Source organism: Heloderma suspectum, chromosome 4 (genome assembly GCF_057233095.1).
Source record: "Heloderma suspectum isolate Gila_16-S chromosome 4, 16-S_ref, whole genome shotgun sequence".
Classification (NCBI taxonomy): domain Eukaryota; kingdom Metazoa; phylum Chordata; class Lepidosauria; order Squamata; family Helodermatidae; genus Heloderma; species Heloderma suspectum.
The window spans coordinates 314,923,775-314,951,178 of NC_139461.1; the positions used below are offsets into that span (position 1 = coordinate 314,923,775).

Below are 27,404 nucleotides of genomic sequence, written 5' to 3' on the forward strand. Positions count from 1 at the left end.
GCCACAGGCGTTGTCTGTATAGAACATCCTGGAGAGGGACAGGAAAACATTACCTTGACGGGTAGATGGAAAGAAGCCCGAGGAACCTTTCCCCATCCCACAATAGGACATGGTGTCAGCTGGGACCTGGCCAGCGTTGCTGCTGCTTCAGTGCTATGCCTGCCCTGAACTCCCCCCATTCTAGAACCAGTGTCACAGGACTTGGCCCTTACGTCACACAGAGCCACTGCACAGCCACTGGCTTGCCCCTCTGCCCCAGGCATTGTTCTTGCTCTGCTCTCAAGAGCTGGGGAGCTTGAAGTGGGGCGGAAGCCTCTCCCAGCTCTGGGATGTGGGTTGACCCTAACTACCTACGTGGTCTCCTGAGGTTGGCCTCTGCATATCGCTAAGCCTGCCCCTCCAGCCAGAATCTTATCCCTTTCTTAGGAACCCTGTGCTCTGTAGCCATTAAGAGAAGTCAGCCAAAGCTGCAGTAAAGTTTCCACTCCCAGGACTTTGCCCATGTAGTTTCCTAAGGCATTTTTAATTGAACTGTCCTGTGTACAGGGAGCCCAGCATGCCTTGTGCCTGACCCCTCCCTTTCTCCATCAAGGGATTCTCCCATTGTAGCAACCTCTGGGCCACTTGCTTTATATCACCAAAAGCTACAGATGTTCCATTCCTCCAGGGGTTCCAGTTTGATGCTTCCCGCTACTAAACATTCTTGAAGGATCTGCTGTATGAAAATCAAATCCTTCACGTAGAATCCTGCCGTCTCAGGTTCCTGTTGTGGCAGGGGTGGGGTGGAGATTGTCTCTGCAATCAGCATCTCACAACATAGATGGCTGCCCCAATTTTTATGTTGGATGTGAGGCCCACATTGCATTCTGTCGATGGACCAGGGTTGGAGCAAGGGTTCACCATTGTTCGCATGCATTCCCTGAATCGGTCAAGTCCCAGAAATGCCACTTAGACGGGTGACTAGTGCAGTGCACACACAGAAGCAATGGTCACGTCACTCATATTTGCAGAAGTTCTTCAGCACCGGGGGAAGGTTGAGCCCATCGATTGCCAACCGGTGGACAATGTGTTTCTGGATGACCAGCCGGCAGAGGGTTTGCAGGGAGGGGACTGGAAGGAAAAGAAGAGGAACAGTGGAGTATGCAGTGAAACAGCTCAGCACCAGGCTTTACATCTATGTGTTCCTCTCATGTGGAGAATGTATGCATCTGAGCCTATCAAAAACAGCATCTTTGAACTGTCCGAATACCTTCTCCCTGCTGCTTCACTAGCCCAACAGCTACCTAACAAAGTGGCAAAGCAGAGCCCCTGGAAGCAAGATTGGGCTGGGACTTCAGCCAGGAGGGAGCATTCCTGTTGCTGAGGCTCCATTAGGCAGGCGTATTCCTCCCCCCATTATGAGCACCATAGAAAAGCCATGCTCGTGTCAGGTGCTTCTCGACCATCTGCGTCAGGGCCGGGGAGCAGCTCCAGTGCCCGGGCAGCTGCAGTTCCGCATTTGTTTGGAAAGGGTTGTTTCAGCCTGGCAGCACATCTTAATGAGCGTGCCCCAGTTTCCTCTCCTGGCAAAGCCTCCTCCTCCTGCAGTTCTCCATCTGCACATGACTGAAAAGGAGATGGAAGCCACACCCCACCCCCCCCAGCGGTGAGGAGATAATTCCTGTCTTTATCATGAGCAAAATATTCTCTGTGTCTTTGGCCAGGGGGTTGTCTGGCCCTTTGCCAAACTGACTCACCTCAGCAGAACACTCAGCGTCACAACAGGCCACATTCCCTGTACTGCAGTTCTGTGTCCTCATGCAGGACTTCCTGTTAGATCTTCCCAAGCCTAATATGCCAGTTCAGAAACTGGAAAGTTAGTTGACCCATGCAGCAATTTTGCTTGAACCTGCCGGGGTCTTGCGGATCAGGCTCAGCCTGTGTGCAGCAGGGCCTGCCAGGCATAGCCTCCCCATGGCCTGCAGTGACCCTCGGGAAGCCCAGCTGTTTACAAGAGGAAAAGCCCTCCTGGGTGTTGATTTGGGCTTCTCTTTTATCTGAAAGAGAGGAGTGCTTGAGTCAGAGCTCTGCTGAGGTCAGGGCCATCCTGGAAGACATGAACCTTGAGACTGAGGGTTGCTAATCTGAAACTCGGAGGTGTGAATGCTCTCACCTTGTGACCAGGACTTGCAAGGAAAAGGTCAAAGATAACCCCTCTGATCCCTTTGCCTCCCAGACCAGAATTTCCTCTAAACAGGCAGCTTCCTCCCCACACCTTTTTTGTTTGTTCTGTGAACTTGTTCTTGGAAAATTGAAACTGACTTTGTAGAAATAGGACTTTGGAATGGCGGAATCCAACCTTGGTGAGATTTTGGAGAATGCCCTTGAGTTGTTCCAGACCAGTGTCCTCTCTCCTGCCTTGCTTCGGGGTGCTTTTGCATCCCTGTGACATGTTGAGGGAGAGTATTTTTGATAGTGATCTCTACTTGGAAAAGTGATTCTCTCCCTTGCTAGTCTTGAGCCAGAGCTGGAATTTGTTGCTGAAGAGGAGCTGCCCTTGGCTGTTCCATCACAAAGGCAAAGGTTAGATTGTAAGAACATAAGATCAGGCCAAGGACTAGTAGCCATTGATAGCCACGGGATCTTGGGAGGCTGCCCGAAGTAGAGTGCCACGAACACCAGGGAAGCCAGGGGAGACAGGGTGGTGCTCTTCAAGGACTTGAAAGGCTGCCACAGAGAGGAAGGCCAGGATCTCTTCTCCATCATCCCAGAGTGCAGGGCACGGAATCATGGGCTCAAGCGACAGGAAGCCAGATTCCGGCTGAACATCAGGAAAAACCTCCTGACTGTAAGAGCAATACGACAATGGAACCAATTACCTGGGGAGGTGGCGGGCTCTCCTACACTGGAGGCCTTGGAGACGAGGCTGGACAGCCATCTCTCAGGGATGCTCTGACTTGGATTCCTGCCTTGAGCAGGGCGTTGGACTCGACGGCCTTGTAGGCCCCTTCCAACATTACTATTCTATGATTCTATGAAGCCTGTGTAGGCTTGAGCCTTTGACCAGCCAGCCTCTAAGCCGCCACAGCCCTGTTTGTCTCTGTGAGACGCTGGGCTCTTGCCTTGACTGCAGTGTTGTAGAGAAACCAGGGCTTGCAGGGTTGAAGCTCTGGGACTTTTGGATTAGCAGAGACAATGATGCCCCTACTGCCCCCCCCCCCAGCTTTCCTGTTACTCTGAGTTCAGCTGCAAGTAGCAGGGGAGTGGATGGGGGGCAGGGATGGATTTTCCCAGCAACAACACCACTAGGCTCGAGCATAAATGCCATTCCCTCTTTTCCTCCTCTGGATGCACTTTTCATGTTTCCTGTCCCAGCTCCTGCCCCCATTGGAGGCAACATCTGTCTTCACCCCAGTCTGCTTCCCAAATTTATCTTCTGTGGTACTGAGTTTCTTTTGCCCACTCTGATATCTATCTTTCAGTACCCTAAAACAGTGGTTGAAACTGTCAGGTGGTGTTGGACTCCAACTCCCATCAGCCCCAGCCAGTATAGCCAGTGGTGGGTGATAGGCATTGTAGTCCAACAACATCTGGAGGGCCACAGGTTCCCCACCTCTGTCCTAAGTGTTTCTGAAGACTGAAAAATGCCAAGTCTTGGCCTTGCTGATACTGCTTGCTGTGGTGTCACCCAGTAATTCCTCCAGCGAGGCCAGGCTCTGTAATCTGAGTGCCATAAGGATCTTGAGTACTGCACAGCTGCTCACCTGGGCTCTGTCCCAATGATACACAGCCTGCCCGACTTTCTTTATTCTAGAAATTGCCAACAAGAACCATCCGTATGGTTTTTTTTAACTTTTACTCTTTGCTCTGGATATCACAGTCTAATGAAGAATGTTGGTTCAATGCAAGAGTAGATAGTAATGGACTAGACTGGCCAGTCTTCCCTAAGCTGGTGCCCTCCAGATGTTTTGGACTGCAACTCCAGCATTCCTGACCATTGGCCACACTGGCTGGGGTTGATGGGAGCTGAGGTTCAAAACCTCTGGAGGGCACAAGGTTGGGGAAGGCTGGTATGTCTAGTCTAATACTACCTACTCTGCAAGGAATCAAAGGATCCCTTCAAGAAGGGATCCAGGGGGGATCCGGGAAATTACAGGCCGGTTAGCTTAACGTCTCTTCCAGGTAAACTGGTTGAAGTTATTATTAAAGATAAAATTAGTAAGCATATAGAAGGACAGGCCCTGCTGAAAAAGAATCAACACAGCTTCTGTAAAGGTAAGTCCTGTCTCACTAAATTTTTAGAGTTATTTGAGAGTGTCAATAAACATATAGACGGGTGGTAGACGTTGTTTACTTGGATTTTCAAAAGACTTTGACAAAGTCCCTCAGCAAAGACTCCTCAGCAAACTTAGCAGTCATGAAATAAAAGGACAGGTCCTCTTATGGATAAGTAACTGGTTAAAGAACAGAAAGCAGAGAGTAGGAATAAATGGTAAATTCTCCCAATGGAGGGAAGTGAATAGTGGGGTCCCACAGGGATCTATATTAGGACCAAGGCTTTTCAGGCTGTTCATAAATGATCTGGAATTAGGAGTGAGCAGTGAGGTGGCCAAGGTTGCTAATGACACCAAATTATTTAGGGTGGTTAAAACAAAAAGGGATTAAGGATCTCTCCAAACTGGGAGAATGGGCATCTAAATGGCAAATGTGGATCAGTGTAAGCAAGTGTAAAGTGATGCACGCTGCGGCAAAAAAAACGCAACTTCAAGAATAACCTGATGGGATCTGAGCTAGCGGTGACCGACCAAGAAAGAGATGTTGGGGTTGTGGTGGACAGCTCGATGAAGATGTCAACCCAGTGTGCAACACTGTAAAAAAAAGGAAATTTCATGTTTGGCATAATTAGAAAAGGAATTGAGAATTAAACTGCCAGTATCATACTGCCCTTATATAAATGTATGGTGTAACTACACTTAAAACACTGTGTACAGTTCTGGTCACCACACCTAATAAAAGATTGTAGAGCTGGGAAAAGTGCAGAAAAGGGCCACTAAAATGATCGAGGGGCTGGAGCATCTCCCCTATAAGAGAAGGTTACAACAGCTGGGATTGTTTAGCTTGGGGAAAATGAGAATAAGGGGAGATATGATAGGGGTGCACAAAAGTATGCATTGTATGGAGAATGTGGATAGGGAGACACTTTTCCCCCTCTCTCAAAATACTAGAGCCTGGGGTCATCCCATGAAGTTGATTGGTGGGAGATTCAGGATGGATTCAAGGAAGTCCTTCTTCACACAGCGCATAGTTAAGCTATGGAATTCGCTACCACAGGATGTAGTGATGGCCGCCAATTTGGATGGCTTCCAAAGGGAGTTGGACAAATTCCTGGAGGAGAAGTGGCTACTAGTCCTGATGTTTATGTGCCTCTTCCAGTACCAGAGGCAGTGAGCTTATGTACACCAGTTGCTGGGGAATGTGGGTGGAAGGGTGCTGTTGTGCTTGTTTCCTGCTTGTGGGTTCCCGGTCAACAGCTAGTTGGCCACTGTGTGAACAGATTGCTGGACCCTTGGTCTGATCCAGCATGGCCGTTCTTATGAGGAGTGGAGAAAGCTGTATTGGGGAAAGGGCTGCAGGAAGCTCTTCTTGGCCACAGCATGAAGAACTTCATCAGGATGGCTTTAAACTGAATCCTATGGGGAAGGGAGATGTAATGTTGGGGGTAACGATGGACATAGGCGCATGCACTGCAACGGAGAGAACAGCTCTGATAGTGCCCAATAATAGTCTTCAGACACATGTAGGAAGAAAGCCAGACTATGAAGCACATGGTCTTCGATGTCTATATACTAATGCCCAGAGTATGGGAAACAAACAGAACAAACTTGAACTCTTAATACAAGAGGGAAATTATGACCTGATAGGTGTAACTGAGACTTGGTGGGATGACTCTCATGACTGGAATACAGCATTTGAAGGATATAACTTGTTCAAAAAGAACAGGAGGAACAGAAAGGGAGGTGGGGTTGCACTGTATGTGAAAAATACATATCTCTGCACAGAAATACAGGAGGAGGAGCTTGGTAGCCCCATCGAGAGCATCTGGGTTGAAATCAATGGAGCAAAGAATAAAAGGAACCTGGTGGTCGGAGTCTACTACCGGCCACCCAATCAAGGAGAAGACAAGGATGAAACTTTTGAAAAGCAAATAGCCAATGTTTGGCTAGAAATCCTAAATCCTCTAGAAATCCTTTCCTTAGTGTGACCTCGGATTTCCTGACTGTTCCTGGCGGAGTATCTTGACAAAATTGTTAACAGTCATGGTTTCAAGAGAGATCCTGGCTTTCTGGGTCATTCTAACAGCCTGTAACATACAAGTGGTATTCTGCATCCTTGAGATTCTAAAGGGGAGATGACGAGACCAACATTAATTTGAAGGCAATAAAATTATTTGCAAGGATCTTATAACCTTCCTAAGAATATTGGGAATTTGCGGGGTGGGGGGGGATGACCAATCAGTAGTCTGAAGATGTCCCAACTTTAGAGTTTCACTGAATTCTTAACTGGGCAAAAAACACATTTGGCATACATATTAGCACCAACGTATATTGGAAACCTACCAACTGCTATGCATATATGCTTTCAGCTTGCATGCAGAACACACCACAAGATCCACTCTTTACACCAAAGCCTACAATACAACCATATCCTTTCAGACTCATCAGACAGACTTAAGGTGCAATCCTATGCATGTTTAGACAGAAAAAAGTCCTTCACTTCCCAGCATTCTTCAGCCAGACATCCTGGCTAAGGGATTCTGGAAGTTGTAGGGGGCTTTTTGTCTAGACATGCAGAGGATTGCAGCCTTAAGGATTTAAAGCAGGCATTCCTCAGACTACAATACCCATCCAGCAAAGTAAAAACAACAACCCAAACAGATAAGAGGACAGACTTGGTCTATCATGTATCTACTATAGGACAGATACAGAAGAGAAAACAACAGAATACCACTTGTTCTCCCCAACAGTCCCCAGCTAAAACCAGTCAAATGTATTCTCCATGATCTATAGCCCATCTTGGTCAATGACACTTCCCTCTCACAGGCCTCGGGTGGGAGGCCTCTACTTTCTTACAGACAACCATCCAACTCACCAGCAACAACACACCTCACAATGGAGCTACAGGTACAGGAACCAGACCTGTGGCAAACCCAGATGCCAACTCTGTCTCACATCTACCATTGTTATTCTACTGGACCTAATCATGTCACCCGCAATATTCGGGGCTCGTTCACCTGCTCCTCTGTGCCACCCTTTGCCAGCAGTGCCCTACTACCTGCACAGGCAAAGAGGCCAGTCTCTACACCACATAATAAGTGGACACATGTCTGACATCAGGAATGCCTGAATCCAAAAGCCCATGGGAGAATACTCCCGCCTCCCGGGACACTCTCTCACTGACCTCAGGGTGGCCAATCTTGAGCAAAAGAACTTCAAAGCCAGATTTCAATGTGAAACAGCTGAGCTCCCATCCCTAAAGAGGGTCAGCTCTATCTCCTGTGGCTTGAATGGGGACAAAAGGGTTTTAAAAAAAAATCGCACTACATCTGTTAATCAGCTCACAATGCCAGGATGTTCAAACTTGCAAAAAGGACAGGAGGAACAGAAAGGGAGATGGGGTTGCACTATATGTTAAAAATACATCTCTGCACAGAAATACAGGAGGATGAGCTTGATAGCCCCATCGAGAGCATCTGGGTTAAAATAAACGGAGCAAAGAATAAAAGGAAACTGGTGGTCGGAGTCTACTACCCGCCACCCAACCAAGGAGAAGACGAGGATGAAACTTTTGAAAAGCAAATAGCCAATGTTTCAAGGAAGCATGATGCAGTAGTACTGGAGGACTTCAATTGCCCCGATATTTGTTGGGAGAGAATTCTGCGAAACATGGCCCCTCCAAGAGAATCCTGATTTGTGTGGTGGATAATTTCCTCCTACAGAAAGTAGAGGAAGGAACTAGAGGATCGGCTATCCTTGACTTAATCCCCAACAGAAATAACTTAGTGGATAAGGTAGCAGTTAGAGGAACTGGGGGAAAGCGACCATGTTATACTTGAGTTCTTGGTTCTAAAGGAAGCAAAAGCCGAGTGTAGCCAAATGCATACCCTGGATTTTAGGAAAGCCGATTTTAATAAACTCAGAACAATGAGAAGTAAGGTCCCATGGCAAGCGACTCTAATGAGAAAAGGAGTCCAAGATGGATGGGAGTTTTTTAAAAGGGAAATTCTACAGGAACTACAAACAATTCCAACAAGAAAAAAAGATGGAAGACAACAGAAGAAGCCAGTGTGGCTTCACAAAAAGCTCAGAGATGACTTGAAAACAAAAAAGCACACATATAGGAAGTGGAAGGAAGGCCAAGCAACAAAGGAAGAGTACAGGCAGGTAGCACAGAATTGCTGGGATGGCATCAGGAAGGCTAAAGCTGAGAACAAGCTGAGGTTAGTGAGGGATGCTAAAAGCAACAAAAAGGCTTTCTTCAGCTATGTGCATAGTAAAACAGAGGAAAGAAATGGTGGTTCAACTATTAAATAAGGATGGCAAAATGATAACAGATGGCAAGGAAAAGACAGAAGTGCTCAGTTCCTACTTTGGCTCAGTCTTCTCCCAAAAGAGGGTCTATGACTCCCCTGGCAAAGGTGAAGTACAGGCTGAAGGGGCAGGATTGCAGCTTGAGATCGACAGGCATATGGTCAAGGAACACCTAATTACTTTGAATGAGTTCAAATCTCCAGGGCCAGATGAACTGCATGCTAGGGTAATAAAGGAACTGGCAGAAGAACTCTCAGAACCGCTGTCTATTATCTTTGAGAAATCATGGAGGACGGATGAAGTGCCAGATGACTGGAGGAGGGCTCATGTTGTTCCTATCTCCAAAAAGGGTAAAAAGGAGGAACCTGGGAACTACAGAGCAGTCAGTCTGACATCAATTCTTGGGAAGATTCTGGAGCAGATTCTAAAGCAATCCATCTGTAAGCACCTTGAAAACAATGCACTGATCACTTGAAGCCAACATGGATTTGTCAAGAACAAATCCTGCCAGACGAATCTGATCTCATTTTTTGATCAAGTCACCTCCCTTGTGGACCATGGGAATGCTGTGGACATCATATACCTCGACTTCAGCAAAGCTTTCGACAAAGTGCCCCATGATATCCTGATGAGCAAACGAGCTCAAAGTGGGCTAGATGGAACAACGATCAGCTGGATCCACGGTTGGCTCCAGAATCGGACTCCAAGAGTGCTTATCAATGGGACCTTCTCAAACTGGGGAGAGGTAACGAGTGGGGTACCGCAGGGCTCAGTCCTGGGCCCAGTGCTCTTCAGCATTTTTATTAATGACTTGGAGGAGGAGGTGCAGGGAATGCTGATTTTGTGCAGATGACACAAAACTGGGAGGGATAGCTAACACCATGGAAGACAGAAACAGAATTCAAAGTGATCTGGATAGAGTGGAGCATTGGGCAGAAAACAACAGAATAACATTTAATAGGGATAAATGCCAAGTTCTGCAGCTAAGAAAAAGAAACCAAATGCACAGTTACAAGATGGGGGATATGTGGCTCAACAACACTGCAGTTGAGAAGGATCTTGGCATTGTTGTCGATCACAAGCTGAATATGAGCTAACAATGTCATGTGGCTGCCAAAAAGGCAAATGCTCTTTTGGGCTGCATTCATAGAAGCATCGCTGTTGGTATACCAGCTTAAGCTGATAAAAAGTGCTCCATGCCACCGAGTTCACCTGTGCCTCAAGTGACAGTTCTGGGTTCAAGAGCACCCCCAAACTACGAACGTGATCCCTTAGGGGGAGTGCAACCCCCTCCAGAACAGGCTGAATATCACCTAGCCGGGCAGACGAACCACCCACTAACAGTACCTCCGTCTTGTCTGGATTGAGTTTCAGTTTATTGGCCCTCATCCAGTCCATTACCATGCCCAGGCACTGATTCAGAACAGCCACTTTAGCCTTGAGAAGACCGAGGGGAGACAGGATAGCACTCTTCAAGTACTTGAAAGGTTGTCACAGAGAGGAAGGCCAGGATTTCTTCTCCATCATCCCAGAGTGCAGGACACGGAATAATGGGCTCAAGTGACAGGAAGCCACATTCCAGTTGAACAGGAAAAATGTCCTGACTGTTAGAGCAATATGACAAGGGGACCTAGGGAGGTGGTGGGCTCTCCTACACTGGAGGCATTCAAGATGAGTCTGGACAGCCATCTGTCAGGGATTGAGCAGGGGGTTGGACTCAGTGGTCTTATAGGCCCCTTCCAACCGTACTATTCTGTAATTCTATGTCTGTTTTACCACCCAGCAATTGTTTTGTGAATGGCCACTATTAATAAAATAATTATCACTATCTGTACTTTCTGCATTTTTTTCCTGTCTGACTTCACTGTTTATAATCCCATCCAAATGTGTGTGTATACACTTGTAACTAACCATAACACTTCATGCATCTGAAGTGTACTGTAGTCCATGAAAGCAGATGCCATAATAAATGTGTTAGCTTCAAGGAGCCACAAGACTCTTCATTGGTTTTACTGCAACAGACTTAGCATTTTTACCTCTCTAGAAAGCAAAGAACAGCCTTCCCCAACCTGGTGCCCTCCAGCTGTGTTGGGACAGCAACTCCCATAATTCCAGCCATTGGCCATACTGGCTGGGAATCATGGGAGTTGAGGCCCCATCATATCTGGAGGGTTCCAGGTTGGGAGACGCTGGCATAGAAGGTGGAATTTATGCCTGATGAAGAGTTAGTGAAACTTGAAAACAGTGATTTGTGTGTGTGCTTTTTCACGTCTAGTATAAAGGCCAAAGCAGAAATGGATGTGTCTCATTTTTTCTACCCTCACAGAGGGTAGAAAAATCCAAACACAATAACACAGCTGCACAAATAAATATGGTTCCCAATATTTTATCAAGGAAAAGTGTGTTGCAACAGAGAATGTGTCTCTAGTAGCTTTTATTAATATGCATTAAAATAGGGGTAGGCAACCTTTTTGGGCCATAGGCACATTTGGCAATTTGACAAACTCTCACGGGCACCACCACAAAACAGCTGCCAAGGGGCATGGCTAATCACAAAGGACAAATTACCTAACCCAAAGATTGAGCACAAGGCAGAGGTGAGGTTGAGCCCCATCATACTAAACAACCTCTTTGGACCCACAGTTTTCAGCACCAACAGAAGTCTATTTCATAGCAATCCGAGCTGCCGGTAAAAAAATGTGTCAATTTAAAAAAAAATGGGAGGGGCACCTTAATGGGTGCTATGAAAGATGTCCGGGGTGCATTGGTGCCCGTGGGCACTACATTGCCTACCTCTGCGTTAAACTTTTCCCTTGGCAAAGAGTTTCCTTGAAATATTTGGTTGCCACATCTACTTGCATAGCTGGTTTTTTGACTTTGAAATTAATGCACCTCCCCTTGGATGTTCTAGATACTTCTCAACACTAAGTAGAAGGGGGGGAAAGAAATGTCCTATGATAGTCACTGTTAAGAATGAGAGCCTGTTTTCCACCATAAGGTCAGGCTGTCACGTCGGATGTAACCACCCGGGATTGTGTGTTATCTAGAGGCTCCTCGGACCTCTGCTCAAGGCCAGGAGCAGTCCCTGCTAACTGGGAAGTGATAACAGCTGGAGTTGGTGGGGAGTTCCAGCCTCTTGGAGGCCAGGGTAGTCCACCCAGGGGCTGAGCCAGTGACTGGCTGAAGGAAAGAGGCCTGAGGTCAAGGCATGGCGTCTCCCTTCGTCCTGGTGGTCCTGGACCAGCAGACGGCTGGTTGCTATCTGGGAAGATCCATGCTTAGGTATGTAAGGACAGGCCACGTGGATTTATTATTTTGCTTGGGTGTGCATTCATGAAGTGCTCTGGATATAGTTAAGTAATTTGGCTTTGTGCCCTTTTGGGTAACTTGCTACTTTGATTCTTCCCTTTCCCTTGACCCCTTTATTTCTGTCTTAATGAAACTTTATCCAACCTTTAGTTGGTGTGGTCCCTCTGCATAACCTCAGTGCTAATTTCAGTGCCTCTTGGCTTAAGAGGGTGGCTACTGGGTATTTTGGGGAACTGGAAGGCTGGGTCTGGCCAGTCCTATTTCTGGAAGGAGAGCTGGGATCGGGTCCTGAGCGGTCCTACCTTGCAGGGAGGTTGGGGCCGGCCCCAGTGGTTCCTTCACACTCACCGGTTTCTGCAAATCAGTGGAGCCTTTAGGAGTTTTCACACATGGTACTTGAAAGTAATTCCCCCCTTTCATGCCATTTATGAAGATGGTGTTAATGTAGTGGGAGAGATTATTCTGCCAATGAAGGTATTAAATTCCAGTTGCAGACAGTATGTGTGGCAGTGGCTTTAGTCCCAGATCTCCACCTCTCAGCCTCTCTGCAACCCCTTTTTCTTTATTTGGGATTTCATTAGACCTGGCTGGCAAAACTAGTGGAGGAGCTGCAGTATTCAGCCTTGAGGGGAATGGCTGGGACTTGAAGCTACTGGAATAAAGGAGGATGTTCTTTCTGCCGACAAGAGCCCTCCTGCCTGGACCTTCTTACACTTCGTTCTGCAGGGCCCTTTTTAACATTACAGGCTGCCAGGGTCTACAGGCCTTGGCTGATCAAGGGTCTGTGCCTTTGGCTTCTGTTGCCCTCCAGCAACATCTGTTCCTTGCACATCACCTTTACTCAGGCTACAGTCTCCTGTTCTTCAAGCTAGAGGCTTTCAAAGTTCCTACCCTTTGGTCATTGATTGATCTGGCAAGGACGAACTCCCAGAGGGCTGGAGGTCATGCCCTGGGCCACTTGCATGGTTAACCAGACAGGCCTGTTGGGCCTAGATGGTGCCCTTCATGAACTGAACACGCCCAGCATGTCCTTACACAGTAGGGCCTCCAGCGATGCAGGAAAAGAGGAAGGTCAGCAATGTTGGACCAGCCGTGTTTCTCTGCTGACTGAAGTAGTTGAACACGGGTGTTCCAGGAGCACCACTTGAAAGCCACTCCTCTGCGCAATTTTTACCCCTTTGCACTTGGGGCTCTCTCTGTCACGATCCCCCCACCCCCCTGACTCTGAATCTCTGCTTTTCCTGTTCATTCTGTTCCTAAGGCACACAAAAAGCAAAGGTAGCCAGGTTGACCATAAGAAAAATTCAAAAATCCAGATCAGTGCAGTACCTTTACTAGGCCAAGCTAATACCAATTAAAAAATCTAAAACAATAAAGCAGTTAAAACAGTGTGCCACTTTAGGGAATTCAGCCCTCAAAGGCTTTGGTGAAAAAACATATTTTAACAGTGCTGAAACAAAACCAATGTCTGCGCCAATCGGGCCTCCAAGGGGAGGGCAGTCCACAGCCAGGGTGCCACAGCAGAGAAGACCCTCTCCTACATCCCACCATAGTGTATCTCCTGCACTGGTGGGATGCAGAGGACAGCCCCTCCAGCAGATCTCAATCCTCGGGCAGGCATATATAGGGAGAGGCGCTCCCTCAAATATCAAGGTCTCAAGCCGCTTAGGGCTTTAAATGGCATCACCATAACCTTGAATTCTGACCAGAAGCATATTTACAGCCAGTGCAATTCTTTTAAAACTGGTGTTATATGATCCTTATGAGATGTTCCAGTCAACAGTGTAGCTGCTGCATTTTGCACTAGCTGCAACTTCCGAGTCATCTTCAAGGGCAGCCCCACATAAAGAGCATTGCAGTAGTCTAATTGGGATGTTACCAGTGCATGCACTACTGTGGCTAGGTTCTCCCCATCCAGGAAAGGCTGTAGCTGGTGGGTCAGCCAAAGATGGCTGTACTCCAGGCCACGGAGCTCACCTGGGGCTCCAGTGATAGGGATGGATCTAAGGAGGACTCCCAAGCTATATACCTGCTCCTTCCGGGGAGTGCAACCCCATCCAAAACAAGTTGCTTACCCAATTCCCAGACTCAGGAACCACCAATCCCCAGAGCTTCCATCTTGTTAGGATTTAGCTTCAGTTTATTGGCCCTCATACTGCCCATTACAGCCTCCAGGCACTGGTCCAGCACCTTTACCGCCCCAGCTGACTCTGATGACAAGGAGATGTAGAGCTGAGCATCATCAGCATACTGGCAACACCCCACTCCCAATCTCCGAATGTCCTCACCCAACGGCTTCATCTAGATGTTGAAGACCACGGGGGATCCCTTTTCTCCAGTGCAAAACACATCAACCAAACATCCTCACACTGTCCAGCTGCAATCTGCCCGATTCTGGGTTTGCACTCTCTCCACCACCCCTCCACCGGCTCAGCAAACAGCACAGAGCTCTTGTTGCTGGATGATTGGGAGCGGAACCTGAAGGGGGTGCTTCCTCATCTAGCCTGGGGGCCATGCAAGTGCCACGATACCTACAGCCATACTCCAGCTGGATGACTCGGACGCTCTTGGTGGAAGCAAAGATGTCGACTACAGCATAGAGGGGGCGAGAGGCAGGGAGGCCCCTGGCACTTGGTCCCATGTCCTCACCATTGATGACAATGTGCATGTCAGCTGTCCCATCAGGCTGCAGCGTGTAGAGCACGCCAATCCGACTCCTCCGGGCTGTCGCAGGGAGCACATTGGTTTTGTACAAGTCGTCCAAGATGTGGCTGTAGCGGCCAGGCCTGCTCCGACCCACCAGCCTGTCCCGGGGAATCCTGACTTGCTCTATGAGCAAATAGGGGCTGGAGAGGAAACCCCGCACCCTAGCTGAGGCCTGGTCCTCAGCACCATTCGGAGTGACCCGGTTGTGGTTGCGAGTGATGGCAAACACCCAGCTGTCCCCCATGTTGACCAGATCAGGCAGCGAGTACTCTGGCACCACGTCCAGGCTGTGAGGATCGTGAGCGGTCAGTCCTACTCGCAAGTGGCCACACCAGCCCAGCTCCTTCTCTTCAATCTCCACCAGGAAGATCTGCCCAGGGGCCAGAGGCTCATGGCTAAAGCACAGGCCGTTGGCAAAGCTCTCCACTCGGGTTGCCTGGGTGTGGGAAGGGTCAACACAGACATTGGCCCCATGGACAGGGTGGAACCGGGTAGGGGGGAGGCATGCGGCAGCCATCTCTGGGTCCCTCACATGCAGGGCTTGAGGCTATTTTTAAGTGGGCTCCACCTTAAGGCAGCTGCTGTCTGTCACCAGGACACTTGAGGTCTCCCAACAGGGAAAAGTGGACTGCTGAAAGTTGACCAGGTCCTAGTGCCCCGAGGCTTCCACTGACAGCAGGCCTTGCCTGGACAGTGCAGAAAAGGACAGCCTTGCCTACTGCAACGTGCAGCCCTGGGCACCAGTGTGGTACACCAGACCGCGTGTTGCCTGTGGACGGCAAGTCATAGAATCATAGAACAGTAGGGTTGGAAGAGGCCTACAAGGCCATCGAGTCCAACCCGCTGCTCATTGCAGGAATCCAAATCAGAGCATCCCTGACATATGGCTGTCCAGCCTCGTCTTGAAGGCCTCCAGTGTGGGAGAGCCCACCGCCTCCCTAGGGAATGGGTTCCATTGTCGTATTGCTCTAACAGTCAGGAAGTTTTTTCTGATGTTCAGCCGGAATCTGGCTGCCTGTCACTTGAGCCCATGATTCCATGTCCTGCACTCTGGGATGATCGAGAAGAGATCCTGGCCTTCCTCTCTGTGACAACCTTTCAAGTACTTGAACAGCACCATCATGTCTCCCCTCAGTCTTCTCTTCTCAAGGCTAAACATGCCCAGTTCTTTCAGTCTCTCTTCATAGGGCTTTGTTTCCAGTCCCCTGATCATCTTGGTTGCCCTCCTCTGAACCCTCTCCAGTTTGTCTGCATCCTTCTTCAAGTGTGGTGCCCAGAACTGGACACAGTACTCCAGATGAGGCCTAACCTGTGCTGAGTAGAGGGGAACTAGTACTTCCCGGGATTTGGAAGCGATGCTTCTATGAATGCAGCCCAAAAGAGCATTTGCCTTTTTTGCAGCCACATGACATTGTTGGCTCATATTCAGCTTGTGATCGACAACAATGCCAAGATCCTTCTCGCTTGTAGTGTTGTTGAGCCACGTATCCCCCATCTTGTAACTGTGCATTTGGTTTCTTTTTCCTAGGTGCAGAACTTGGCATTTATGCCTATTAAATGTCATTCTGTTGTTTTCTGCCCAGCACTCCAGTCTATCCAGATCACTTTGAATTCTGTTTCTGTCTTCCAGGGTATTCGCTATCCCGCCCAATTTGGTGCCATCTGCAGATTTGATCAGCATTCCCTGCCCCTCCTCCTCCAAGTCATTCATAAAAATGTTGAAGACCACTGGGAGAAGTCCTTGCTTCACACAATGGGGCTGGTGGGATTCAGTGCCGGAAGGTGGGGGGATGGCTACTTGCTTAGATGGCTTTACATGGGGATCAGACAAATCCATGGAAGAGGACCACCGGGGGTTACTAGACATGCCAGCCAAATGGAACCTCCATGTTCAGAGGCAGCGCAATGCCGCTGAACAGCAGTCGCTGGAAAGAGGCACTGGGAGAGCTCTCACCTTAACGCCGTCTTTGGGGGCTTCCTGCAGGCATCTGGTTCCCCCTGTGGAAAGCCAAGTGGGCTTTTGGTCCAGCTCGCAAGTCTGGCTTGCTCCCTGGCCCAGCCAACTCACACTTCAGTTGCGAGGACACATGAACAAGAGGTGCTCTGTCAACGCGTGGCACAATTCCCAACTCCCCCATTAGCTTCGGCAGTGAAATGCTTCTCTCTCTGTGGCTGAGCGCTTGCTCTGAGGGGGTGAGCCTGCCTTTGGACAGGCCAGCCTGGTGCTCAGTACTCATTGCCCCAGGGGAGAGAAGGGTGCCGCAGCACTCCTCTCCTGCTGTAACCCCTGGGTTTCTTGAGATCTTTTTTGGAGTCCTCCAGCGGTTTAACATGGCGCTTCTGCTTACCAACCAGGAATTTTACCACGGCAGAGCCCTTCTGGCACCAGTGGGACACTCGTAGCACTAATACCCAGAAAAGAGCCTGGCTTCCAACAGGATCACGTAGGGAGGGACAGTATGCGCTACGCTGCGCTGCCTCCCACGTGTCTCTTTCCAGCCTACTGTGCTGTGCCCAATGTTCACCTGTGACCTGAGGCAGCTCTGCAGGGCAGGGCAGGGCAGGGCAGGGGAAAGACTTGGCGTGGTGAAAGTGCTCTCGGCGGAGCCTTTGCGGCAAGCCTCATCCCTGCAGCTGTTAGGCACCTCTCAACTGTGTGAGCGGCGAGGTGGCCAAGTTTGCCAATGGCACCCAGTTATTCAGGGTGGCAAGAACAAAAGGGAGTGCAAAGAGCTCCAAAAGCCTCTCTCCAAACTGGGCAAATGGGCATCAGAATGGCAAATGCAGATCAAAGTAAGCAAGTACATGGTGATGCGTGCTGGGATAAAAAGTCCCAACTTCACACATAGGCTGATGGGTGTGTAGCTGGTGGTGACTGAACCCCACGAAAGGTATCTAGGGGTTGTCATGGATAGCTCAATGAAAACATCGACCCAGAGTGCAGCTCCTACGAAAAAGGCAAATTCCACATCAGAGATCATTAGGAAAGGAGTCGAAAATGCAACAGCCAATATCATAATGCCTTCATACAAATCTGTGGTGTGACCACACTTGGAATATTGTGTAGAGTTCTGGCCCGCCTCACACCTCAAAAAGGATACTGTAGCGCTGGGAAAAATGCAGAAAAGGGCTTGCAGGCTTCCCATTGGGGCATCTGGTTGGCCACTGTGCAAACAGAATGCTGGACTGGACAGGCCTTTGGTCTGATCCAGCATGACCCTTCTTACATTCCTAACTCCAGGTTGGCTGAGCCTGGTGACCAGATTTGCTCTCTGAAGTGTGCCAGCTACTCCTACTGGTTGAGGAGCTCCAGGCTGGCCCAGTGAGTGGAGCCTCTGGAGCTGCAGGTGTGTCAGCAGCTTTACGAGCAACCCATCAGTCATCTTTCCCCAAGGCCAAATGAGTCCAAGGCCAAGGACACACAGCAAGATCCTCACGATTATTAATGATTCCTATCACACACATCTTCATTCTCATACCAGCCTTGTGAGGAAGGCAATTAATTATCCCATTTTATGAATGGGAGACTGAGGCTGAGGGAGGGCAGCTTTCCCAAGGCCATCCCAACAGTCAGTGACAAAACAGAGTCCTGAAACTCTACGCCCTTGTCTACAGATGGAGCCCCGGATGGCAGGAGGTTTCTGTGAATGGCCCAGTACTGCAAGCAAGAAGACAAGAGCTAGCTGCGGCTTCATTAATGGGCACTGGCTGTCCTGTGAGTACTAGAGCATGGGGGGGGGGGTGCTTAGCCGGGAGATGGCGAAGAGTGCTGTGAAACCCAAGAAGCTGACAGAAAGCCTTCTCGTGACGGTGGGGCTGTGCTTCTGTGGGGACAGCCTCACTTCAGCTCTCTCGTGCTGGTTGCCTACAAAGTCTTTGACCACAACAAAGCTGATTAGGTAGTCTTGAGTTAGGGGCTGCCACCAACTGACATGGAGAACAAAGAGTCTTGCGGCACATTAAAGACTGAAAAATGTATCATGGCAGAAGCTTTCATGAACGACAGACCACTCCATCAGATGCACCTGACATGGTTAATCTTAGGGGTTTCTCGGAAGAGCCCTCCAACCCACCCCTGCCCAGTTCTGCCGCTGATACCCCAAGTGACCTTGGGGGAATCATTACTATTATCTCTGGGCCCAAACAACGAAATGACTCACATCCAAAATACGATATGGATTGGTTTGGTGGGAGAGAACAGGCTCTCTGAAATGGCATCATCTACCTTTTGTGGACTAAGAGTACATGACAGGCAGAAGATAAAGCTGATCCCGGGAACAAGCACCACTGCAAAAGAATGGGGAGGAAGGGGGTTCAGGGAGGTTCAGCCTGCAGACCTCCATCCCCCCAAACTACCCTTGTCTTTGCTTGTGAACAGCTAAGGCCAACTGAGGCAGCCTCTTTTATATCCTGGAGGACGTGAAACCATCTTACGCTGCCCCTGGGGAACATTTGTCCGTATCACGCAGGGCATTTGATATTTCTGATTGAAGTCTATATACATCCCAGCATCATTTGGGGGCCCTGCCTCTTTCCGGGTTCTTGTCTGCGGATTGTGGCTGCCCCCTCCTTGGTTCCTGCTTGATAAGGCCAAGTCTGCACAGAGGCAGAAGGCCAAAACGGTGCCTCCATCGCCACACCCTGGGGTTGGGCTGGCTTATTTCAGAAATGAACAAGAGAAACGTCCTGGGAGGGGGGGCACAGGAGCCCTGCGGGGTCAGACCAAGGTCGGGCGCACCTGGTCCAGCACCCTACTTGAACCTGTGGCCAGCTGGGGCCTCTGGCAAAGCCACAGCAGCGCATAAAGGCCACCGCCACCCTCTTCCGAGGAAGGCTGCCTTGTCCCACGGAGGTTGCCCTGGGCTCAGAGGTGGGCATCTTGGGGCCCTCCAGATGTCTTGGCCTACAATTCCCATCATCCCCTACCATCCAAGCTGATGGGGGTCATGGGCCAACACAGCTGGAGGGCCCCAAGTTGCCCTTCCCTGCCTTTGGCCGGTAGCAGCTGGCAGCCCCGCCCCGCCCCCCTCCCTGAGGCTGTCTCCTCCCACGTGACGGCCTCGCTCTCTATCCTGCGGCAGAGAGTTCCCGAGGTCGGCGACGCCGCCGCTCGCGTCGGTGACGAGGGGCTCCCTCCTCCGGCCCGCTCGGAAGCGGCGGCGCCGGAGGTTCGGGCGGGGCCGGGACCCGCCTGCAGCTGCGGCCCGCTCCGGCAGCCGGGCGGGGAGGGGGCTCCGCGGAGACGCGGCTCGGCTCGGCCGGCCGGCCGGCCGGGGCGTGCGGGGAGGGTCCCGGCGGCGCGGCGCTGGGACGGGCCAGGCGCCGCTGGCCCCGCCCCTCGCGCTCGGCCCCGCCCCGCCGTCAGGTGACCGCGGCCGGCCCGAGGAGTGGCGGTCCTGTGCGCGCCCCATTCGCCTCCCGCGACCGGCGACCGACACCCGCACCGCCGCCGCCGCGCCAGCCCGGTGAGCCAGCCGGGGAGCCCGCGGGCTCTGCGCGCGCTCTCGGGGCGCGGCGAGCCTCCCTCCGGCGCGCCGGGACGAGGGGCCGGGGAAGCCGCCCCGCCCGCGCGCCCGGGCGTCGGGGGCAGGTGCGGCCGAGGCCCGGGGGCGCTCGGGGGCCGGGCGGGCGCCCGGCGGGGCTGCCCTCCCGCCGCCGGCTGCAGCGGCGCCGAGGAAGGCGCTCTTTCCGGCACTGCGGAACTCGCTGCCGCAGGATGTGGCGGCGGCCGCCTCCGCGGAGAGCTTTGCTGGGGGCCAGAGCCGTGCTTGCGGGAGGACGGGCTCGCGCGCGCCCCTCGCGCATGGCGCCGGACGCCCGTTGCGGGCCCTGGGGCGGGCGGGGCGCCGCCTACCGTCCCGCTGCGGGCCTCCCCGGGGGCCTCTGCGGGCCGCGGCGGCCCCGAAGCCGGGCGAGGGGCCCGGCCGCAGGGCTCTCTGACGGGGCTCGTTCCGGGGCGGCCGCCCTGCCCCGCTCACGGGCGCCTGCTCGCTCCCTTGCAGATGGGGACTTCGCTGCTGATGCCGCTGCTGCTGCTGCTGCTGGCTGGGGCGGCCAGGGCCGCTCCTGCGGGGCACGAGGTCACCTACTTGCCGGGGCTGCCCAAGCAGCCGGCGTTCAAGCACTACTCCGGCTACCTGGACGCAGAGGGAGGCAAGCACCTCCACTACTGGTGCGTGGCGGGCCGCCAGGCCCTGGGCGTCAGGGGGAAGGGGGGCAGGGGACCCCACGGGGAGGAAGAGTGTGCCCAGCGCCGCTCACCGGCCTCATTCTCCGTCTCCCCCGCAGGTTTGTGGAGGCCCAGGGCAGTGGTGTGGACAAGCCCCTGGTGCTCTGGCTGAACGGGGGTCCTGGCTGCAGCTCCGTGGCAGGCTTCCTGACTGAGCACGGCCCATTCAGGGTCAGTGGCGAGTGACGCCCCTGCCCCCGCCGATCCGGCCTGGCCTCCAGTCTGGCAGAGAGCCGGAGCTGGCGGGCCCTGCGGGGGAGCCCTTTTCTGTGCAGCGGGTGGAGGGTGAGGGCAGCCCCCGCACAGCTGCTGGTACGCCCCACACCCCAGTGGGGCAGAGGGCAAGCTAGGTAATGGCTGAGCCCCTGTCGTCTTGCGAGCTACAAGCAGGAGGCCAGCGGATGCCAGCAATGGCTGCTGGGACATCTCAAGAGCCATCATTTGTGAGCTCCCTGTCTCTCCCTCTCTCACACACACCCACACCCCTGCGCTTGCCTCCTGACTATTCTAATCTCTTGATAGCTGCCCTAGAGGCGTGACCCGCCCAGCAGTAGTCCTCACAGCTGATTGCCTGTTAGCTGCCTCGGACAGCCTAAGCAGGAAGCTGGTTGGAGACGGGTCGGTGCCAATTGCGATTGCGTACCTGACGATGGATCATAGCAATCGGAATCTGTGAGCACCTCTCGCAATAATTGCTGTTCCTCCTCCCACAGATCCAGCCTGATGGGGCCTCCCTGGAGTACAACGAATATGCCTGGAATAAGGTGAGGCTTCATCCTCCCCGCCCGTCACGTCGGCCCCTGAAAAACGTGGGCGGGGAGCCAGAAGGTGGTTCCTGGCCCTGGGGGGTTCAGTTCTGAAAGGCGCTTGGAGCCCAGAGTGTGCCGCAAGGCTAAAGCCCTCACGCTGGCCGCCTGAGGCTGCCCACCTAGGTGTGCTCGGCTAATGGGGCAGAGGCAAGTCTTGGAGGTGACTCGGTCCTTTCTCGGCAGCTCGCCCACATGCTGTACCTGGAGTCCCCCGTTGGGGTTGGCTACTCCTACTCAGAGAGCCAGGACTACCGGACGAATGACACAGAGGTGGGTGGAGTGCTAAGGCGGGGGGGGGGTCTGATGGCTGCCCCTTTGCACGCTCCCGCCACAGCTTGCCGTGTGCGTTCCCCCCCCCCGCGCGACAGGTGGCTCGTGTGAACTACCTGGCCCTGAAGGAGTTCCTCCGCCTCTACCCAGAGCATGGCAGCAGGGATCTCTACCTCACGGGGGAGAGCTACGGCGGGGTCTACATCCCCACGCTGGCAGAGTGGGTCATGCAGGACTCTGACCTCCACCTGAAGGTGTGTGTGTTGGGCGGGAGGCCCGGGGCCTCGCAGGGCGGAAGCCGCCTGCATCCCTCGCTGGCGGGGAGAGAGAAGAAGAGGCCTGGGCGGCAGGGCTGCCCCTTGCGCTTGGGAAGCGGCCTCGGCCAGTCCCCGTCTGGCACGGAGCCCTGGGAGGGTGCGACACCGGGCGAAGCGCCTCCAGGCATTGCCAAGGTGCCCCGGAAGCTCTGCTGGAGCCTACCAAGTGGACGTGGGGTCTCGTCGGGTGGCTCCTCGGTAGTGCGAGGAAACTGGGGATGGGTGGAGAGAACGAGTCCCACCCCAAGCGCTGGCGTGTGGGGTTTCTGACAGGAAGGATGCCCCACATGCACCATGCTCCTTAAGGCGTTGGACCCCAGACGTCTGGGGGAGTTGCCCCTGCGAGCGTGGGTGAGGGCTGCAGCCTGCAATGCGTGGGCTGTCCCGTGGTGACGTGGCTGTGCTGTGCCTTCCAGGGCCTTGCGGTGGGCAACGGGCTGTCCTGCTACGAGACCAATGACAACTCGCTGGTTTTCTTTGCCTACTACCACGGCCTCCTAGGCAGCAGGTGTGAAGCTGCTCTGGCAGCTGGTGCCTCGGGTGCCAAAGGCCAGCCGTGTTGAGTTGCTGGGCCGGTGCTGCTGGTATCTCACTGGTCCGGCCGCTGAAAGAAGGGAGGGGGAGTGCACCTGGGCCCCACACGGCTGGCGAGGGACGAGACGCCTGGCACAGCGGCGGTCTTGCTCCTTTTGTTGCAGGCTCTGGACCAACCTGCAGACCTACTGCTGCTCTGAGGGGAAATGTAACTTCCATGACAGCACAAACGTGAACTGCACTCTTGCTGTGAGTGGGCGACGGCTGCGCTGAGTGCTGCCTGAGTGACGGGCTCCACGCCCAGGCCCTGTGGGTGGGGCGTGACGCTCCTGCATCCTCCACCCGGGGTAGCTGGCCGCGGCTGATCTGCTGCCGGTGCTGAGCCCTGGGTGATGGGCGTCCCCCAGGCGAAGGCGCCTCCAAGGCTGCCTTCCCTTGGCTGGACCCCCCCGCCCCCCCCAGCCTCGGTATTCTCTTTTGGCTCGTTGCAGATGGAGGAGGTGATCCGCATTGTGGATGAGTCAGGCCTGAACATTTACAACCTGTATGCCCCGTGTGCTGGCGGAGTGCCTGGGAGATACAGGTAGGCCTGTTTGCTGTTGGCAGGCTGACCTCCCGGGTCAAGGCAGGGCTCTGTTGTAAGCCTCTGCCTGGCATCGTTTGGGGGGAGCGGACGGCTGAGGCCTGTGGTCAGGAAGCAGCTCACGTGGGGCTTTCCTCTGGCTTCCAGGTTCCACAACGGTGTACTCGTCACTCACGACTTGGGCAACAACTTCATCAGGCAGCCGCTCCGCTTCTCCTGGAGGGAGGTGAGAGCTCCCCCCGGAGGGCTGGTGCCTCCCCATCTTCTGGCCCTGAGCACAAATGCCTGCGTCAGAGATGCAGGCTGCAGCTGGCCCGGGGCTTTCCAGGTGGGGGCCCAGGAGACCGAGAAGAAGGCTCCCAGGGGTTTGTGCCTCCCCAGGTCTCAGAGCCACTGCACGCTCTCTGCATGGCCTGGAGAGGGCCCCCGCAGGCCTCCGGGGAGCCACGCATGGCTCTGCAGCCCCACCTCACTTCTGCAGCATTCGCTTCCTCCGGCGGCCTAACAAGCTTGAGCGACTCGAGGCGTGAGTGGCTGGGTGAACTTCGCCCCTCCCTCTGTCTGCCTTTATTCCATACAAGTGTTCTTTGATTTTTGAACTGACCTGCCCAAAGTTGGGGGGGAGGGGGGGAGATAAAGATCTGAAAAGGTGTCTCAGCAGTTGCCGGAAACTTCTGGTCTTTGTCCTGCTTCCCTTGTTCGATATTTTTTTGAATATCTCTTTTAACAATTTCAAGGAAGCTGACAAAATAAACCCCTCAAAGTAAACAGTCATAGCATGTTTTCAGGGCAGTGACGTAAATTGCAGAAGACCTATAAACCGTTGAAAGCAGCCAGCAAATATTTGCATCCCCCAGAACCTGTTTAGGGTGCAAGTTGCCAAGAAGAATGTGCGGCTGGACCCCCCCTGCATCAACACCACGGCCCCCTCTGCCTACATGAATGACCCACAGGTGCGCAAGGCTCTGCATATTGCGGGGGGTGCCCCAGAGTGGCAGATGTGCAGGTGAGAGGTCGGGGCTGGGAAGGGGGGTGAGGCTGTCTCTGAAAGCGTTGGTCTGGCCTGGGAGCAGGGAGCTCCTCCCCAGGTGACCCCCGGCTTGCCTCTCCACCTTGCAGCTTTGCCGTCAGCCACGGCTACAAGCGGCTGTACACACAGATGAACGACCAGTACCTGAAGCTGCTTAGCACCATGGTGAGTCTGGGGGATGGGCAGCGCTGGCCCTCCCAGGGCTTGAGCTGGGAGGCACGCTCTGCCTGCTCCCCCACTGGGTAGGCATGGGTGGGCTGCCTGGGCTGTTCTTGCTGGCCGCTTCACTGACTCTGGCTCCTCTGCAGAAATACCGCATCTTGGTGTACAACGGCGACGTGGACATGGCCTGCAACTTCCTGGGGGATGAGTGGTTTGTGGACTCGCTGCACCAGAAGGTGGGTTGAGCTGCAGACCATGTCGGGCCATTGTGCATTCACTCCACACACACACACACACACACACACCAGTGCAAAGGGCCATTCAGGTTCTGCAGCTCTTACGGAGTTGGGGTGCGTGGGGCAGGAATGACACCTTGCATCCACTGCTGCTGAGGACGCCTCATAGGGTGTCTTCCAGCTTTCTGGCAGGGCTGTGGAGTATCACTTGCCTGTCCCAGTCGGGGGGTCCTCCATCCCCTCGGCTGCTCTGGGTCATGCCGAACCCTCTAGGAGGTCCTGATGCTTGGCTGCAGGGCTGCCCCTTGGGAAGGAGTGAGCCAGTTAGCTCTTGTCCCTTCTGACTGCAGGGCACTGGCAAGGCCCCAAATGTCTAACTGCTGCTCTCTGGGTTTCATGGCGCGACTGCAAGACAGGCAGTCTGCTGGGGGATGCTCAAGTCCCTTGAAAGGGAGGAAGGGTGGGCCTGGGTGATGCTGGGGCACCATCCCCCTGGCGGGCAGGGGGGCAGTGGGAGTGCATCCCTTTTCACATTGTTCTGGTACGTGAAAGCATTGCCGTAGGCCCAGGTTAGTTTGGCTGTCTGTCCAGACGCTCCCCCTGCTCTCCAATCAGGAAAGCGAGCATTGGCCCACAGCCACCCGCTCTTCCCTGGATGGCTTGGAGGGGCCTGCGTAGCTGGGGCCTTCAGGAGCCCAGAAAGCCATCAGGAACTGTTTTTTGCCCCAACATGCAAAGCAATGCATGTTGGGGCAAAAAATGCCAAGTTCAAGTAGAGCCTGATGGGATCTGAGCTAGCGGCGACTGGCCAGGAAAGAGATCTTGGGGCTGTGGTGGACAGCTCGAGGAAGACGTCAGCCCAGCGTGTGGCTGCTGTGAAAAAGGCAAACTCCACATTAGGCATAGTGAGAAAAGGGATTGAGAATAAAACTGCCAACATCATACTGCCTTTACACACATCTGTAGTGCGACCGTGCTTGGAACACAGTTCTGGTCACCACACCTAAAAGAGGGTGTTGTAGAGCTGGAAAAAGTGCAGGAAAGGGTAACTAAAACGATCAAGGGGCTGGAGCATCTCCTCTATGAGGGAAGTTACAACAGCTGGGACTGTTTAGCTTAGAGAAAAGGCAAGTGAGGGGAGACATGGCAGAGGTGTACAGAATGATGCACGATGTGGAGAATGTGGGTAGGGAGACATTGTTCTCCCTCGTACTAGCACTTGGGGTCATGCTGAGAAGCTGACTGGTGGAGATTCAGGACGGATACAAGGAAGGGCTCCTTCACGCAGCGCAGAGTTAAGCTATGGGATCCGCTGCCATAGGATGGAGCGATGGCTGCCAGCTTGGATGGCTTCAAAAGGGGTTGGACAAATTCACAGAGGAAAAGGCTATCAACGGCTACTAGTCTTGATGGCTCTGTGCTGCCTCCAGTACCGGAGGCAGTGAGCCTATGTATACCAGTTGCTGGGAAACATGGGTGGGAGGGTGCTGTTGTGCTCGTGCCCTGCTTGTGGGTTCCTGGTTGACAGCTGGTTGGCCACAGTGGGAACAGAATGCTGGACTGGATGGACCCTGGGTCTGACCCAGCAGGGCTCCTCTTACATTCTTAACTCCCAACCCCGCCTGCGTTCCGTCTAAAATGGGGTCTCTTGGCCTCTGTGGCAGGTGGAGGTGTCTCGGCGCCCCTGGGTCTTCACTGACGAGAAGGGGCAGGACCAGATTGGAGGCTTCGTGAAGGAGTTCACCAATATTGCCTTCCTCACTGTCAAGGTAACGGGTGGCCAGAGGGGCCCGTGGGCTGGGCGCCCGTAGGCGGGCGGTGGGGGCGAGTGGGCTTGCCCTCCACAGTGCCGTGACCCTCTGTGCGTGTGCCTCCCTACAGGGCGCAGGACACATGGTGCCCATCGACCAGCCTCGCGCTGCCTTCAGCATGTTTGAGCGCTTCATCACCCGGCAGCCTTTCTAGCCTGCGGCCCGTCACACGGCTTCCCTTCCGCCAGAGGAGCCCCTCTTCCCTGGGCAGGGGCGCAGCCTCCGGCTGGCCATGGCGGCCAGTAGGGACCCCTGCCACGCCACTGCTGCAGGAGGGGAGGTGCGCTGACTCTCAAGCCTGCAGCCGTCTTGTTCCAGCGATTGGGGGCCCCGCACAGAGGCGCCGCTCTTCAGGCAGCCTGGCCTCCCCGGTTCCTGTCCGCACTTTTGTACTGTCTTTGAGGGAAGGGGCTGCCTCTCCTTTTCCCTCGGCCCCTGAAGGGACTGCTTCTCCGCCGTAGTTCTCAGTCAGTCTTGAGGAAGGAACCCAACTGAAGCGGTTCCTGCTCTGGGCTGCGCCCTCAAATCCGTCGCCCAGGGCAAGCAATTAAACTTTTTTAATGGAACTGGAGTTCTGTGTTGTCTTTGAGCCTGAGCCGTTTCTCTCGGCCTATGGAGGCTCCCTCACCTTCTGAGAGGTGCAGTGTGTGGAGGGGGCCCTGCGTGGGTGCTGGTCTTGCCCTCGCTCGCCCTTGCTCCTCTCCACCCCTCCTCCCTCCCTGCTGCAGCTGCCGCCAGAAGAGAACTTGCTGTCTGCCCTTTGCTTCTTCGGAGCCAGAGGAGGACCCTCCCCTCTTGCACATGTGTGGGCTTTCTCTTCCTCTGCTGCCTCTGCAGCTGT

General features: G+C 53.4%; 2 protein-coding genes across 2 annotated transcripts; one reads left to right on the plus strand and one right to left on the minus strand.

Moving 5' to 3' along the window:
* Positions 1 to 994: 994 nt before the first annotated feature.
* Positions 995 to 15,099, minus strand: NEURL2 (neuralized E3 ubiquitin protein ligase 2). Its single transcript, XM_084854933.1, has 2 exons — positions 14,412 to 15,099; positions 995 to 1,110 (listed from the first exon to the last, which is right to left on the minus strand). Exons 1-2 carry the CDS (start codon positions 15,097 to 15,099, stop codon positions 995 to 997), a joined length of 804 nt encoding a protein of 267 aa, XP_084711059.1.
* Positions 15,100 to 19,953: 4,854 nt separating this feature from the next.
* CTSA (cathepsin A) lies at positions 19,954 to 27,129 on the plus strand. Its single transcript, XM_084854920.1, has 15 exons — positions 19,954 to 20,047; positions 20,585 to 20,754; positions 20,871 to 20,982; positions 21,525 to 21,575; positions 21,804 to 21,890; positions 21,989 to 22,144; positions 22,624 to 22,715; positions 22,906 to 22,990; positions 23,233 to 23,324; positions 23,472 to 23,550; positions 24,182 to 24,330; positions 24,444 to 24,519; positions 24,663 to 24,752; positions 26,417 to 26,521; positions 26,634 to 27,129. The coding sequence occupies exons 2-15, from the start codon at positions 20,585 to 20,587 to the stop codon at positions 26,715 to 26,717; spliced, it is 1,428 nt and encodes a 475-aa protein (XP_084711046.1). The 5' UTR covers positions 19,954 to 20,047; the 3' UTR covers positions 26,718 to 27,129.
* Positions 27,130 to 27,404: the final 275 nt, after the last annotated feature.